The sequence below is a fragment of the Myxine glutinosa genome, chromosome 5, assembly GCF_964187855.1.
Source record: "Myxine glutinosa chromosome 5, kmMyxGlut1.1, whole genome shotgun sequence".
NCBI lineage: Eukaryota > Metazoa > Chordata > Myxini > Myxiniformes > Myxinidae > Myxine > Myxine glutinosa.
The window spans coordinates 9,060,430-9,077,074 of record NC_136265.1 but is presented as its reverse complement, the minus strand read 5'-3'; the positions used below and the strand labels follow the sequence as shown (position 1 = coordinate 9,077,074).

At 46.9% G+C, this 16,645-nt stretch overlaps 2 protein-coding genes across 2 annotated transcripts in view; both read left to right on the top strand.

Moving 5' to 3' along the window:
- USH1C (USH1 protein network component harmonin) overlaps positions 1-16,633 on the top strand; it is a 315,470-nt gene extending 298,837 nt beyond the window's left edge. The window contains exons 18-22 of the mRNA XM_078777569.1: positions 7,041-7,094; positions 7,249-7,351; positions 9,187-9,296; positions 10,927-10,982; positions 16,352-16,633. Of these exons, the coding sequence (XP_078633695.1) occupies positions 7,041-7,094; positions 7,249-7,351; positions 9,187-9,296; positions 10,927-10,982; positions 16,352-16,364 (336 nt within the window). The 3' untranslated portion in view covers positions 16,365-16,633. The remainder of the gene's footprint in view (positions 1-7,040; positions 7,095-7,248; positions 7,352-9,186; positions 9,297-10,926; positions 10,983-16,351) is intronic.
- LOC144892202 (uncharacterized) overlaps positions 1-16,645 on the top strand; it is a 997,431-nt gene that overhangs the window by 931,775 nt on the left and 49,011 nt on the right. The gene's annotated exons all lie outside the window — the stretch shown is intronic.

Below are 16,645 nucleotides of genomic sequence, written 5' to 3'. Positions count from 1 at the left end.
CCATTTCTGTCCTATTCCCTCCATCTATATCTGTCCTATTCCCCTCCATCCATATCTGTCCTATTCCCCTCCATCCATATCTGTCCTATTCCCTCACATCCATATCTGTCCTATTCCCTCCATCTATATCTGTCCTATTCCCCTCCATCCATATCTGTCCTATTCCCTCACATCCATATCTGTCCTATTCCCTCCATCTATATCTGTCCTATTCCCCTCCATCCATTTCTGTCCTATTCCCTCACATCCATATCTGTCCAATTCCCCTCCATCCATATCGGTCCTATTCCCCTCCATCCATATTTGTCCAATTTCCCTCCATCCATATTTGTCCTATTCACCTCCATCGATATCGGTCCTATTCCCCTCCATCCATATCTGTTATATTCCCCTCCATCCATATCTGTCCTATTCCCTCCATCCATATCTGTCCTATTCCCTCCATCCATATCTGTCCAATTTCCCTCCATCCATATCTGTCCTATTCCCCCTTTCCATATCTGTTCTATTCCCCTCCATCCATATCTGTTCCATTCCCCTCCATCCATATCTGTCCTATTCCCCTCCATCCATATCTGTCCTATTCCCCTCCATCCATATCTGTTCTATTCCCCTCCATCCATATCTGTTTTTTTTTTGTTTTTTTTGTGTACAAGATCGAGGCTCGTGAAAGAGCGAACATTAATCACACAGAAAGACAAACCGACACATAAAACATATAACATCGGGAGCGGCAGACAAGATGGGGAGAGAGGGGGAAGGACACAAACACAACATTTGAGAGCAGGGGCCGAGAGACATGGAGACATCGAGAGATCTGAGAGAGAGAGAGGGCTTTGGGGGGCGGGGGGGGCAAGGGAAGGGGGCGGTGGGAGAGGTATAAAACATATGGACACTGCCAGGACTTCCAGGAAAGAAGTTGGAATTTCAAACAAGGTGGATCTGGGGTGAATTAGCGGGGGTAGAAAAGATCAAGGTTTTGGATGGGGGAAGATAAGAGATGGTGGTGAACAGCTGTTTTAAAGACCTGGAGGGAGGAGAGGGATTGAAGGGAGTGAGGGAGTTTGTTCCAGAGGCGGGAGAAAAGAGGAATGAAAGAGTGAAGGTGAGCAGAGAGCCGAGATTTCGGCAGTTTAACCATCAGAGGGTGGCTGGCAGATCTTGTGCGACCTGTAGGAATATTTGGGGGACAGAGCACAGAGAGAGCTGGGGGTGCAAGGCCGGAGAGGAGTCGGTAGAAGACAGAAAGACCACCTACCTGCCTGCGGTGAGTGAGTGAAAGGCCCTCAGAGATAGCTTCATCGCGGGAGATTCCAATAATTCTGAAAGCTTTCGTTTCAACAGCGTGAAGCCGAGCTAGGTGTGAGGCAGGAGCACTGGCCCATAGGGGAGAACAGTATTCCATTGAGCTGCGGATGAAAGCCTTGTATGTGGTGAGGAGCTCAGGTGTGCCGAGGAAGGACTTCGCACGGCGGAGGATGCCCAGTCGGCGACTGGCTTTGGAGGCCAGCTTGGAAATGTGGTTTTCCCAAGAAAGATCATGGCAGATAGTGAGACCCAAAAGCTTGAGCGACAGAACTTCTTGGAGAGGATTGTTGAGAAAGTCGATGGGAGGGTTGTCCAGTCGATCTTTTCGGAGAGACATAGTAAGAGTGTGAGATTTGTCAGGATTGAAAGTCATGTTCCACTTGTTTGACCAGTCTGTGATTTTGTCCAAGTCTTCAGAGAGTGAGGAGGCTGCAGACTGCCGATCTGAGGGAAAAGGAATGGAGCGGCAGATAGTGGAGTCATCAGCAAAGAGATAGAGAGGATTTTCAAGAGAGTCAGAGAGATCATTGATGAAGACCAGAAAAAGCACGGGGCCCAGAACACTGCCTTGGAGAACTCCAGCCTGAACAGGAAGAGGAGATGAGAGAAACCTATTCAGGACCACACGTTGACGATGACGAGAGAGGAAGTCCGCCAGCCATGGGTGGAGATTTCCATAGATACCAAAGGAGGAGAGTTTGGTGAGCAGAGCAGGGTGCCAGACCGTGTCGAAGGCACGTGATATGTCGAGGGAGACAGCTCTAATTTCCTCTTTGGCATTGAGGACCTCCATCCATTGTTGAGACAGCAGAACAAGCATGTCCAGAGTAGAGTGACCTGGTCTGAAACCAAATTGATGATCAGAGATCAAGCCATTGGAGAAGAGGAAAGATTTCATATACGAAGCAATGATGGATTCCATGACTTTGCTGATAATTGGGAGAAGGCTGATTGGTCTGTAGTTGCTAGGATCTGTTTTTGCACCTTTTTTGTGCATAGCGGTGATGTTGGCTGATTTCCAAGCAGATGGCAGTTGACCTTGAGCAAAAGAGAGGGTGAAGAGAACAGAGAGAAGGTGAGATAGAGCGGCAGAGCAGGATTTTAGGACCCGTGGGCTGATGCCGTCGGGTCCAGTTGCAGAATCAGAGTCGAGGGTTGACAGAAACTTTTCCACCTTGTCAGGAGGAAAGGACACGGAGTCCAGGAGCACCAGGGTACGACTGGGTATGGTGGGTACAGAGAGGGATGGGTTTGGGACACAAGATTTAGAGGCAAACACAGAGTTGAGGCATTCAGCTTTTTCACGTGCGGAGTCAGCTGTGTAGCCGTTTGAGGTAAGGGAGGGGATGGAGGGGGAACAAACATCAGAAACGGATTTGACCAGATGCCACCAGGATTTGGAAGAGGGAGACAGATAAGAGAGTTCGGTCTTGAGAACGGAGAGATATTGTTTCCTAGCTCTCCTGAGGGTGGACACACACTTGTTTTGGGCTTTGTGAAAGGAAATGAGATTTCCTTCCGTTGGATTTGCTTTCCAGGAGACGAAGGCAAGTTGTTTCTGGGCAATAGCCTCACCACAATATTCCGTGTACCATGGACGGGAGGAAGGGTATGACAACTGAAGACGAGATGGGATAAATCTGTGCATGAGAGAGAGCAATTTACTTTGGAAGAATTCCCAGGATGAGTTGATGTCAGAGGTGGTAGAGATGGGAGACCAGTCCAGATGTTTGATGGCTGGCTGCTTGAAGACCGTGCCAGTTGGCCTGAGTGAAATGCCAGACTCGTCGACGCTGAGCAGGCTCCCTGAGGATGGTCAGAGAGATGTCCACTTTAACAAGGACATGATCAGATGATCCGATTGGAGCAGAAGAAGAGCAGCAGACATTTTCAGGGAAGTTAGTCATAACCAAATCCAGAAGAGAAGATGTTCCGTTGACTGAGATCCGGGTCGGGAAATTGACAGATTGTGTCAGTCCCAGTGAGTCGCAGAAGTCCTTTGCTGAGGAGCCATGGCTGGTGAGAGAGGTACCCACACCCAGCCAACTGGCATGATGACAGTTGAAATCACCACATATGAGGAAGAGAGAGTTGGGATGAGTAGATAGAAGTTGGTCCATATCATCAGACAGCGAGATGTAGATGGAGTCATCACTGTTTGGTGGACGGTACAACACACATATGAACAAGAGGTGGGAGCGAAAGGGAAGCCGTAGCCAGAGGTATTCCTGGGGGTGAGGTGGAGAGAGTGCAGTGCAGGGCGAGTGAGGAAGAGAGTTTTTGATAAAGATAGCAACCCCACCTCCAGGACGAGGCTCAGGTCTATCATACCGGAGGAGGGAGTAGCCCGGGAGAGATACTAAGGAATCAGAGACATCATAAAGGAGGAAAGTTTCTGTTAAGCAGATCACGTCTGGTTTGACAGAAGCAACCTGTATGGAGAGATCAGTTAAGTTTGAACGAAGGCCCCGGATGTTTGAGGTCCATACCGTTAATGAAGAGGAAGGGGGAGCATCAGATACAGAACAGGGGGGAGGAGGGGTAGGGTAAGATGTGGAAGAGGTGGAAGAGGTAGGGAGAGCTGTTGAAGGTGTGTCAGAGATTTCAGAATAGCTCGGAGAAAGGGCAGGATGGGGCGGACAAAAGGTTTGATGGTGATTGGGTGAGGCACAATGAGGTGTTATTTGAGGAGGGGGAAGAGCGAGGCAGAAGGTTGGGGGAGATGGAGGTGAGAGTTGGAAGGGGGAAGAAGCGGGGAGGACGCTTTGAGGAGGGAGAGTGAGAGGGGGGAAATTGAGAAGCAATGAGGGTGGGGAGATTTGAAGGGGAGGGGTGAGGGGGGGAGTTTGGGAGGGAAGGGACAAGGGGAGGGATTTGAAAGGGATGGGATATGGGGGAGATTTGGAGGGGAGGGGTGAGGGAGGAGTCTAGGAGGGGAGGGGCGAGGGGGCGTCTTGGCGAGGAGGGGTGAGGGGCTAGTTTAGGAGGGAGGGGGCAAGGGGGGAGATTTGAAAGGGATGGGTGATGGGGAAGATTTGGAGGGGAGGGGTGATGGGGAAGATTTGGAGGGGAGGGGTTATGGGGAAGATTTGGAGGGGAGGGGTGAGATTGGATTTTAGAAAGTTCTATTCCTCTCCATCCATATCTGTCCTATTCCCCTCCATCCATATCTGTCCTATTCACCTCCATCCATATCGGTCCTATTCCCCTCCATCCATATCTGTCCTATTCCCCTCCATCCATTTCTGTCCTATTCCCCCACATCCATATCTGTCCAATTCCCCTCCATCCATATCTGTCCTATTCCCTCCATCGATATCTGTCCTATTCCCTCCATCCATATCTGTCCTATTCCCTCCATCCAAATCTGTCCTATTCCCCTCCATCGATATCTGTCCTATTCCCTCCATCCTTATCTGTCCTATTCCCCTCCATCCATATTTGTCCAATTCCCCTCCATCCATTTCTGTCATATTTCCCTCAATCCATATCTGTCTTATTCCCCTCCATCCATATCTGTTCAATTTCCCTCCATCCATATCTGTCCAATTCCCCTCCATCCATATCTGTCCTATTCCCCTCCATCCATTTCTGTCCTATTCCCCCACATCCATATCTGTCCAATTCCCCTCCATCCATATCTGTCCTATTCCCTCCATCGATATCTGTCCTATTCCCTCCATCCATATCTGTCCTATTCCCTCCATCCATATCTGTTCTATTCCCCTCCATCCATATCTGTCCTATTCCCCTCCATCCATATCTGTCCAATTCCCCTCCATCCATTTCTGTCATATTTCCCTCCATCCATATCTGTCCAATTCCCCTCCATCCATATCTGTCCTTTTCCCCCTTTCCATATCTGTTCTATTCCCCTCCATCCATATCTGTTCAATTTCCCTCCATCCATATCTGTCCAATTCCCCTCCATCCATATCTGTCCTATTCCCCCTTTCCATATCTGTCCAATTCCCCTCCATCCATATCTGTCCTATTCCCTCCATCGATATCTGTCCTATTCCCTCCATCCATATCTGTCCTATTCCCTCCATCCATATCTGTCCTATTCCCCTCCATCCATATCTGTCCAATTCCCCTCCATCCATTTCTGTCATATTTCCCTCCATCCATATCTGTCTTATTCCCCTCCATCCATATCTGTTCAATTTCCTTCCATCCATATCTGTCCAATTCCCCTCCATCCATATCTGTCCTATTCCCCTCCATCCATTTCTGTCCTATTCCCCCACATCCATATCTGTCCAATTCCCCTCCATCCATATCTGTCCTATTCCCTCCATCGATATCTGTCCTATTCCCTCCATCCATATCTGTCCTATTCCCTCCATCCATAGCTGTCCTATTCCCCTCCATCCATATCTGTCCTATTCCCCTCCATCCATATCTGTCCAATTCCCCTCCATCCATTTCTGTCATATTTCCCTCCATCCATATCTGTCTTATTCCCCTCCATCCATATCTGTTCAATTTCCCTCCATCCATATCTGTCCAATTCCCCTCCATCCATATCTGTCCTATTCCTCTCCATCCATTTCTGTCATATTTCCCTCCATCCATATCTGTCCTATTCCCCTCCATCCATATCTGTTCAATTTCCCTCCATCCATATCTGTCCAATTTCCCTCCATCCATATCTGTCCAATTTCCCTCCATCCATATCTGTCCTATTCCCCTCCATCCATATCTGTTCAATTTCCCTCCATCCATAACTGTCCAATTTCCCTCCATCCATATCTGTCCAATTTCCCTCCATCCATATCTGTCCAATTCCCCTCCATCCATATCTGTCCTATTCCCCTCCATCCATTTCTGTCATATTTCCCTCCATCCATATCTGTCCTATTCCCCTCCATCCATATCTGTTCAATTTCCCTCCATCCATATCTGTCCAATTCCCCTCCATCCATATCTGTTCTATTCCCCTCCATCCATTTCTGTCCTATTCCCCCACATCCATATCTGTCCAATTCCCCTCCATCCATATCTGTCCTATTCCCCTCCATCCATTTCTGTCCTATTCCCCCACATCCATATCTGTCCAATTCCCCTCCATCCATATCTGTCCTATTCCCTCCATCGATATCTGTCCTATTCCCTCCATCCATATCTGTCCTATTCCCTCCATCCATATCTGTCCTATTCCCCTCCATCCATATCTGTCCTATTCCCCTCCATCCATATCTGTCCAATTCCCCTCCATCCATTTCTGTCATATTTCCCTCCATCCATATCTGTCATATTTCCCTCCATCCATATCTGTCCTATTCCCCTCCATCCATATCTGTTCAATTTCCCTCCATCCATATCTGTCCAATTCCCCTCCATCCATATCTGTCCAATTTCCCTCCATCCATATCTGTCCTATTCCCCCTTTCCATATCGGTTCAACTCCCCCAATCAATATTTCTCTAATTCACTTTGATCTGACCTAATCCCTCCATTCCTTTGTTTTTGTTTGTGAGAATACATTTCTCAACTGCAGCTATTCTATGAGCCTCGACTTTGTGAACAAAGAAAACAGACTTTTATTCCGGGTTCACATTTGCTGCGTATAAACGTTACATTTACTGTTACAATATTCACGTTTGATGACACAATATGTCTATTTTTAAATATGAGCCAATATTTTTACACTAACCCTTGTTAATGCAGCAATGTACCTTGCTCTTTACACCTGATGATGTACCTACTGACCCCAATGGTTCCTGTAGTTTACAGCGGAACAGATAGGGGACCGGGAGGTGAGAAAACTCCATATAAAGAAGGTGAATTGTTTTATGTTTGTCGTCATGTGGAATCACGCGTTAAAATTCTCGTCACATACGCAATGGTATCTTCAAATCTTCACTCTCATCTTGTAGATGTACCTCCTTTTTGTATGTCTCACCACTCTTTATGTAATGGCCCGGATCATTGCAGAATGGACCGCTCGACCTGGGTCTGGAGGGAGGACGTGGATCACCTTTGGGAGGACGAGTGGTCGTGGCAGCGGTCTACCAAGGAGGTGCCGCAGATAAGCACGGTAAATTGAGGTTTGACAATCCCTTGTTTGACAGGCTTCAATTCCCATATACTGCATGGATTTCCCATTGTCTACGCATAGTGAATGCCCATTGTCTACACATAGTGAATGCCCATTGTCTACGCATCGTGAATGCCCATTGTCTACACATAGTGAATGCCCATTGTCTAGGCATATTGAATGCCCATTGTCGACGCATCGTGAATGCCCATTGTCTACCCATAGTAAATTCTCATTGTCTACCCATAGTGAATGCCAATTGTATATGCATCGTGAATGCCCATTGTCTACCCATAGTAAATGCCCATTGTCTACGCACAGTGAATACCCATTGTCTATGCATAGTCATTGCCCATTGTCGACCCATAGTGAATGCCCATTGTCTACCTATAGTGAATGCCCATTGTCTACGCAGAGTGAATGCCCATTGTCTACGCATAGTGAATGCCCATTGTCTACGCATAGTGAATGCCCATTGTCTACCCAAAGTGAATGCCTATTGTCTACCCATGGTAAATTCCCATTGTCTACCCATAGTGAGTGTCCATTGTCTACCTATAGTGAATGCCCATTGTCTACGCAGAGTGAATGCCCATTGTCTACGCATAGTGAATGCCCATTGTCTACGCATAGTGAATGCCCATTGTCTACCCAAAGTGAATGCCTATTGTCTACCCATGGTAAATTCCCATTGTCTACCCATAGTGAGTGTCCATTGTCTACCCATAGTGAATGCCCATTGTCTATGCATAGTGAATGCCCATTGTCTACCCATAGTAAATTCCCATTGTCTACCTATAGTGAATGCCCATTTTCTATGCATAGTGAATGCCCATTGTCTACCCAGAGTAAATGTCCATTGTCTACTCATAGTGAATGCCCATTGTCTACCCATAGTAAATGTCCATTGTCTACCCATAGTGAATGCCCATTGTCTACCCATAGTGAATGCCCATTGTCTACACATAGTGAATGCCCATTGTCTACGCATCGTGAATGCCCATTGTCTACCCATAGTAAATGCCCATTGTCTATGCACAGTGAATACCCATTGTCTATGCATCGTGAATGCTCATTGTCTACGCATCGTGAATGCCCATTGTCAACGCATATTGAATGCCCATTGTCTAAAAAAGTGAATGCCCATTGTCTACCCATAGTGAATGCCCATTGTCTACCCAGAGTAAATTCCCATTGTCTACCCATAGTGAATGTCCATTGTCTACCCATAGTGAATGCCCATTGTCTAGGCATAGTGAATGCCCATTGTCTATGCACAGTGAATGCCCATTGTCTACACATAGTGAATGCCCATTGTCTACCCATCGTCAATGCCCATTGTCTACACATAGTGAATGCCCATTGTCTACGCATAGTGAATGCCCATTGTCAATGCAGAGTGAATGCCCATTGTCTACGCATAGTGAATTACATTGTCTACGCATAGTGAATAGCCATTGTCTACGCATAGTGAATTACATTGTCTACGCATAGTGAATATCCATTGTCTATGCATAGTGAATGCCCATTGTCTACGCATTGTGAATTACATTCTCTACGCATCGTGAATGCCCATTGTCTATGCATAGTGAATGCCCATTGTCTATGCATAGTGAATGCCCATTGTCTACGCATAGTGAATGTCCATTGTCTACGCATAGTGAATGCCCAGTCTACGCATCGGGAATGCCCATTGTCTACCCATAGTAAAAGTCCATTGTCTACCCATAGTGAATGTCCATTGTTCAAGCCTAACAAAATAAATACAATCAAATGTATTTGAAAGTTGATGTGCTGTTCCCTTCTCTACTTTCACCTTGTCCCCCATTTTATAGGAGGGGTGGCTGTAGGAGATGAGTTGCTGTCGGTGGACGGTTATATTTTACTGGACATGCCCCTGGAGCAAGCCCAGGCACAGCTGGAGCAAGCTTGGAATAGAAATGCAGTGAGTTTAACTTTTCTACACTCTCTCCAGTACAAACCAACACGTGTACACGAAACTCAGATCTGGCAAACACCTTCACTGTCACTCACAAAGTCACAATTTGGTTTTGTCTCTCCGAAAAGACTGTCTGGACAACCCTCCCATTTACTTTCTGAAAAATCCTCTCCAAGAAGTTCTGTCACTCAAGCTTTTGGGTCTCACTATCTGCCATGATCTTTCCTGGGAAAACCACATTTCCAAGCTGGCCTCCAAAGCCAGTCGCCGACTGGGCATCCTCCGTCGTGCGAAGTCCTTCCTTGGCACACCTGAGCTCTTCACCACATACAAGGCTTTCATCCGCAGCTCAATGGAATACTGCTCTCCCCTCTGGGCCGGTGCTCCTGCCTCACACCGAGCTCGGCTTCACGCTGTTGAAACCAAAGCTTTCAGAATCATTGGAATCTCCCGGGATGAAGTTGATTCTGAGGGCCTTTCACTCACTCACCACCATCTCTTAACTTCCCACATCTAAAACCTTGATCTTTTCTACCCCCGTTAATTCACCCCAAATCCGCCCCTTTGAATCCCCAACTTCTTTCCTGAAATTCCTAGAAGTGTTTATTTGCTTTATACCATGTACCCCTCCCTCCTCCCCCAGCCCTCCCCCTTCCACAGATCTGCCAACCTCCTTGTTCTCTACTGTTGTTGTACTTGTGTGCTTCTCTCTCTCCCCCTCTTGTCTCCCACTCCCTTCATTGTATGTTGTATGTGTCTGTGCATGTTTTCATGTTCAATGTGTTCGCTCTTACACGAGCCTCGATTCTGTATACAAAAATAATAATAATAATAATAATGAAAACACGTAAACAAAGCTCACAACTTGCAAACACCTTTACTGACACTCACAAACTGGGAGGCCCTCACCCTCACCACTGATCAGCTGCATCCTCACCCTGGGAGGCCCTCACCCTCACCACTGATCAGCTGCATCCTCACCCTGGGAGGCTCTCATCCTCACCACTGATCAACTGCATCCTCACCCTGGGAGGCCCTCACCCTCACCACTGATCAGCTGCATCCTCACCCTGGGAGGCCCTCACCCTCACCACTGATCAGCTGCATCCTCACCCTGGGAGGCCCTCACCCTCACCACTGATCAGCTGCATCCTCACCCTGGGAGGCCCTCACCCTCACCACTGATCAACTGCATCCTCACCCTGGGAGGCCCTCACCCTCACCACTGATCAGCTGCATCCTCACCCTGGGAGGCCCTCACCCTCACCACTGATCAGCTGCATCCTCACCCTGGGAGGCTCTCATCCTCACCACTGATCAACTGCATCCTCACCCTGGGAGGCCCTCACCCTCACCACTGATCAACTGCATCCTCACCCTGGGAGGCCCTCACCCTCACCACTGATCAGCTGCATCCTCACCCTGGGAGGTCCTCACCCTCACCACTGATCAGCTGCATCCTCACCCTGGGATGCCCTCACCCTCATCACTGATCAGCTGCATCCTCACCCTGGGAGGTCCTCACCCTCACCACTGATCAGCTGTGTCCTCATCCTCACCACTGATCAGCTGCATCCTCACCCTGGGAGGTCCTCACCCTCACCACTGATCCTTCTGTTTCACTTTTTTCCATCAGGACTGGATTGACCTTGTGATTGCTGTGGCTCCACCAAAGCCTTATGAAGATGAACAGTAAGTGAAGAAGAAGCAGACATGAGATTATCTTTAAATACAAAAGAATGTTTAACTGTTCATAAACAGGTTTGTGGCAGCAGGTTTTGAGTAAAACATCAAGGTTGTCTCGCAGATTTCATTCTTCTTCCTCTTCTTTCCTCATGTGTAGCACGAGGCTGCATGATAGCATCATTGGCTGAGGGTGCACCTGCGCCTCTTTGCAGTGCCCGCGCTAGGTTAGAGCAGCATTTTGTAATTTGTTCAGGATGCCGGCGATGGCTAGCCTACCTTCACGAATGATACCGTGGGATCTTTAATGTCCACCAACGAATGGTGACAGATGGGACGTCAACTTAACGGGACGCTACACACATTGACTCACCTGCCTGCGAAACACCTGGATGACAGTTTTAGTCCAAAGTAGTGGAAGCATTTCAGGAATGTCCCCGAACCACCAAAAAAGTATACCAAAATATATTTGGTGGAAAGGTGTTAAATTTGCATAATATGTTGTTGACTCGGCTTTAGTTTTTGACGTTGGTCCAAAGAAAATGCTGACGTTGCTCCAACGTTGGCCCGACGGTGTTGTGTTAGCTGGGACATATTTCTAACACTTTCCTATAAATGTAATGGTGACAGATAATTTTCGTATTTCATATAATTGTATGCATATAATTCATCCAGAAATGTGCTGATCATATCCAATGACCTTGAAAATATGGGTCGAGACACATTTCACATGTCAAGATTGGGTCAAGAGATAGAGAGTTCTGGAATATGGGTCGAGACACATTTCACATGTCAAGATTTGGTCAAGAGATAGAGAGTTCTGGAATATGGGTCGAGACACATTTCACTTGTCAAGATTTGGTCAAGAGATAGAGAGTTCTGGAATATGGGTCGAGACACATTTCACATGTCAAGATTGGGTCAAGAGATAGAGAGTTCTGGAATATGGGTCGAGACACATTTCACATGTCAACATTGGGTTAAGAGATAGAGAGTTCTGGAATATGGGTCGAGACACATTTCACTTGTCAACATTGGGTCAAGAGATAGAGAGTTCTGGAATATGGGTCGAGACACATTTCACTTGTCAACATTGGGTTAAGAGATAGAGAGTTCTGGAATATGGGTCGAGACACATTTCACTTGTCAACATTGGGTTAAGAGATAGAGAGTTCTGGAATATGGGTCGAGACACATTTCACTTGTCAAGATTTGGTCAAGAAATAGAGAGATCTGGAATATGGGTCGAGACACATTTCACATGTCAAGATTTGGTCAAGGGATAGAGAGATCTGGAATATGGGTCGAGACACATTTCACTTGTCAAGATTTGGTCAAGAGATAGAGAGATCTGGAATATGGGTCGAGACACATTTCACTTGTCAAGATTTGGTCAAGAGATAGAGAGATCTGGAATATGGGTCGAGACACATTTCACTTGTCAACATTGGGTCAAGAGATACAGAGTTCTGGAATATGGGTCAAGACATTTCACTTGTCAACATTGGGTCAAGAGATAGAGTTCTGGAATATGGGTCGAGACACATTTCACATGTCAACATTGGGTCAAGAGATAGAGAGTTCTGGAATATGGGTCAAGACATTTCACTTGTCAACATTGGGTCAAGAGATAGAGTTCTGGAATATGGGTCGCGACACATTTCACATGTCAACATTGGGTCAAGAGATAGAGAGTTCTGGAATATGGGTCGAGACACATTTCACTTGTCAAGATTTGGTCAAGAGATAGAGAGATCTGGAATATGGGTCAAGACACATTTCACTTGTCAAGATTTGGTCAAGAGATAGAGAGATCTGGAATATGGGTCGAGACACATTTCACTTGTCAAGATTTGGTCAAGAGATAGAGAGATCTGGAATATGGGTCGAGACACATTTCACTTGTCAAGATTTGGTCAAGAGATAGAGAGATCTGGAATATGGGTCGAGACACATTTCACTTGTCAACATTGGGTCAAGAGATACAGAGTTCTGGAATATGGGTCGAGACACATTTCACATGTCAACATTGGGTCAAGAGATAGAGTTCTGGAATATGGGTCGAGACACATTTCACATGTCAACATTGGGTCAAGAGATAGAGAGATCTGGAATATGGGTCGAGACACATTTCACTTGTCAACATTGGGTCAAGAGATAGAGTTCTGGAATATGGGTCGAGACACATTTCACATGTCAACATTGGGTCAAGAGATAGAGAGTTCTGGAATATGGGTCGAGACACATTTCACTTGTCAAGATTTGGTCAAGAGATAGAGAGATCTGGAATATGGGTCGAGACACATTTCACTTGTCAAGATTTGGTCAAGAGATAGAGAGATCTGGAATATGGGTCGAGACACATTTCACTTGTCAACATTGGGTCAAGAGATAGAGAGTTCTGGAATATGGGTCAAGACATTTCACTTGTCAACATTGGGTCAAGAGATAGAGTTCTGGAATATGGGTCGAGACACATTTCACATGTCAAGATTGGGTCAAGAGATAGAGAGTTCTGGAATATGGGTCGAGACACATTTCACATGTCAAGATTGGGTCAAGAGATAGAGAGTTCTGGAATATGGGTCGAGACACATTTCACATGTCAAGATTTGGGTCAAGAGATAGAGAGTTCTGGAATATGGGTCGAGACACATTTCACATGTCAACATTGGGTCAAGAGATAGAGAGTTCTGGAATATGGGTCAAGACATTTCACTTGTCAACATTGGGTCAAGAGATAGAGTTCTGGAATATGGGTCGAGACACATTTCACATGTCAAGATTGGGTCAAGAGATAGAGAGTTCTGGAATATGGGTCGAGACACATTTCACATGTCAAGATTGGGTCAAGAGATAGAGAGTTCTGGAATATGGGTCGAGACACATTTCACATGTCAAGATTTGGGTCAAGAGATAGAGAGTTCTGGAATATGGGTCGAGACACATTTCACATGTCAACATTGGGTCAAGAGATAGAGAGTTCTGGAATATGGGTCGAGACACATTTCACTTGTCAACAATGGGTCAAGAGATAGAGAGATCTGGAATATGGGTCGAGACACATTTCACTTGTCAACAATGGGTCAAGAGATAGAGAGATCTGGAATATGGGTCGAGACACATTTCACTTGTCAACAATGGGTCAAGAGATAGAGAGTTCTGGAATATGGGTCGAGACATTTCACTTGTCAACATTGGGTCAAGAGATAGAGAGTTCTGGCAGATATGTTTTTTTTTGGAATAACGGCGGCATCTAATTTGCATACTTCATTGAATTGTATGCATATAATTGATCCAGAAATGAACTTTTCATGATCATCAACCCTGAAAATATGGGTCTACCTACTTAGTTTCTCATGATTGGATACGTCGATACAGAATTACTGTGGAAAATTGATTGTTTCCTCATGGCGGCAGCTAATTTGCATATCACGCAAATTTGACGCCTTTCCACCAAATATGTTTTGCTAAACTTTTAGTTTGCTGTTTTGGGGACATTCCTGAAATGCATAGCAGTGAAAAACATTCTGTTACAATTAGTGGAGGGTCGAGCCATAAAATTTGTTAGATTGACTGGACTATTTATTAAAGGGTAAATTTATTTGAGTAAATTAAAGGGTAAATTTATTAAAGGGTAATCGAATCCAGGTAAAACAGCTAAGAGGTGAGTGTGTACCTATAGGTCATTCTGCCAGCCCAGGGTTTGAGTACACAGCAGGGTTGGATTGCTTTTGCTGGCAGGGTTTGTGTCCGGCAGGGTTTGTGTCCGGCAGGGTTTGTGTCCGGCAGGGTTTGTGTCCGGCAGGGTTTGTGTCCGGCAGGGTTTGTGTCCGGCAGGGTTTGTGTCTGGCTAGGTTTGCTGTCGGCTGTGTTTGTGTCTGGCTGGGTTTGTCTCTGGCTGGGTTTGTGTCTGGCTGGGTTTGTGTCTGGCTGGGTTTGCTGTCGGCTGGGTTTGCATCTTGCGGTTTTGTTGTCGGCTGGGTTTGCGTCTAGGGAGTTTGTTGTCGGCTGGGTTTGCGTCTAGCGAGTTTGTTGTCGGCTGGGTTTGCGTCTAGCGAGTTTGTTGTCGGCTGGGTTTGCATCGAGCGGGTTTGTTGTCGGCTAGGCTTGCGTCTAGCGGGTTTGTTGTTGGCTGGGTTTGCGTCTAGCGGGTTTCTTGTCGGCTGGGTTTGCTTCTTGCTGGTTTGTTGTCGGCTAGGCTTGCGTCTAGCGGGTTTGTTGTCTGCTGGGCTTGCGTCTCGTGGGTTTGTTGTCGGCTGGGTTTGTTGTCGGCTGGGCTTGCACCTAGCGGGTTTGTTGTTGGCTGGGTTTGTTATAGGCTGGGCTTGTGTCTAGTTGGTTTGTGTTTGGCTGGGTTTGTGTCTGGCTGGGTTTGTGTCTCACTGGTTTGTGTTTGGCTGGGTTTGTGTCTAGCTGGTTTGTGTTTTGGCTGGGTTTGCGTCTTGCTGGTGTGTGGTCAGCTGGGTTTGCGTCTTGCTGGTGTGTGGTCAGCTGGGTTTGCGTCTTGCTGGTGTGTGGTCAGCTCGGTTTGTGTCTTGCTGGTGTGTGGTCAGCTGGGTTTGCGTCTAGCGGGTTTGTCAGCTGGGTGTGCATCGAGCGGGTTTGTTGGCTGGGTTTGCATCTTGCTGGTGTGTGGTGAGCTGGGTTTGCGTCTTGCTGGTGTGTGGTCAGCTGGGTTTGCGATTTGCTGGTGTGTGGTGAGCTTTGTTTGCGTCTTGCTGGTGTGTGGTCAGCTGGGTTTGCGTCTAGCGGGTTTGTCAGCTGGGTGTGCATCGAGCGGGTTTGTTGACTGGGTTTGCATCTTGCTGGTGTGTGGTGAGCTGGGTTTGCGTCTTGCTGGTGTGTGGTCAGCTGGGTTTGCGATTTGCTGGTGTGTGGTGAGCTTTGTTTGCGTCTTGCTGGTGTGTGGTCAGCCGGGTTTGCGTCTTGCTGGTGTGTGGTCAGCTGGGTTTGCGTCTAGCGGGTTTGTCAGCTGGGTGTGCATCGAGCGGGTTTGTTGGCTGGGTTTGCATCTTGCTGGTGTGTGGTGAGCTGGGTTTGCGTCTTGCTGGTGTGTGGTCAGCTGGGTTTGCGATTTGCTGGTGTGTGGTGAGCTTTGTTTGCGTCTTGCTGGTGTGTGGTCAGCTGGGTTTGCGTCTTGCTGGTGTGTGGTCAGCTGGGTTTGCGTCTTGCTGGTGTGTGGTCAGCTGGGTGTGCGTCTAGCGGGTTTATTGTCAGCTGGGTGTGCGTCTAGCGGGTTTGTTGGCTGGGTTTGCATCTCGCGGGTTTTACTACGTTAACATCACACAGCATGGAAATATTAACTAGTGATGGCGAATGATTTTCTCTTTCGAAAATATAAACATTTCAGTTAACAAGATGTTTCTCCTTTGCAGAACCCTTTTCTGAATACACAAGGATTTGAAGAGTGCAATGCTGTAAGACTATGCCCGATGTGAAGGAGAACATGATGATCATTATAGCAGAGATATGTAATTATTATCTCGCACACCTTTGCCTTTTCCCATTACCCTGAACAATCCTCTGCTCATCTTCCCAATCCATCATATCATGAGCATCTCTGTCCCAAATACTGCTGTTGGCTCAGTCAGTGCCAGTCCTTGTCCCTGCAATGGGATTGCTCCGATACAAAATAAACACCGGTATGCACAAAATGACACCAACACCTG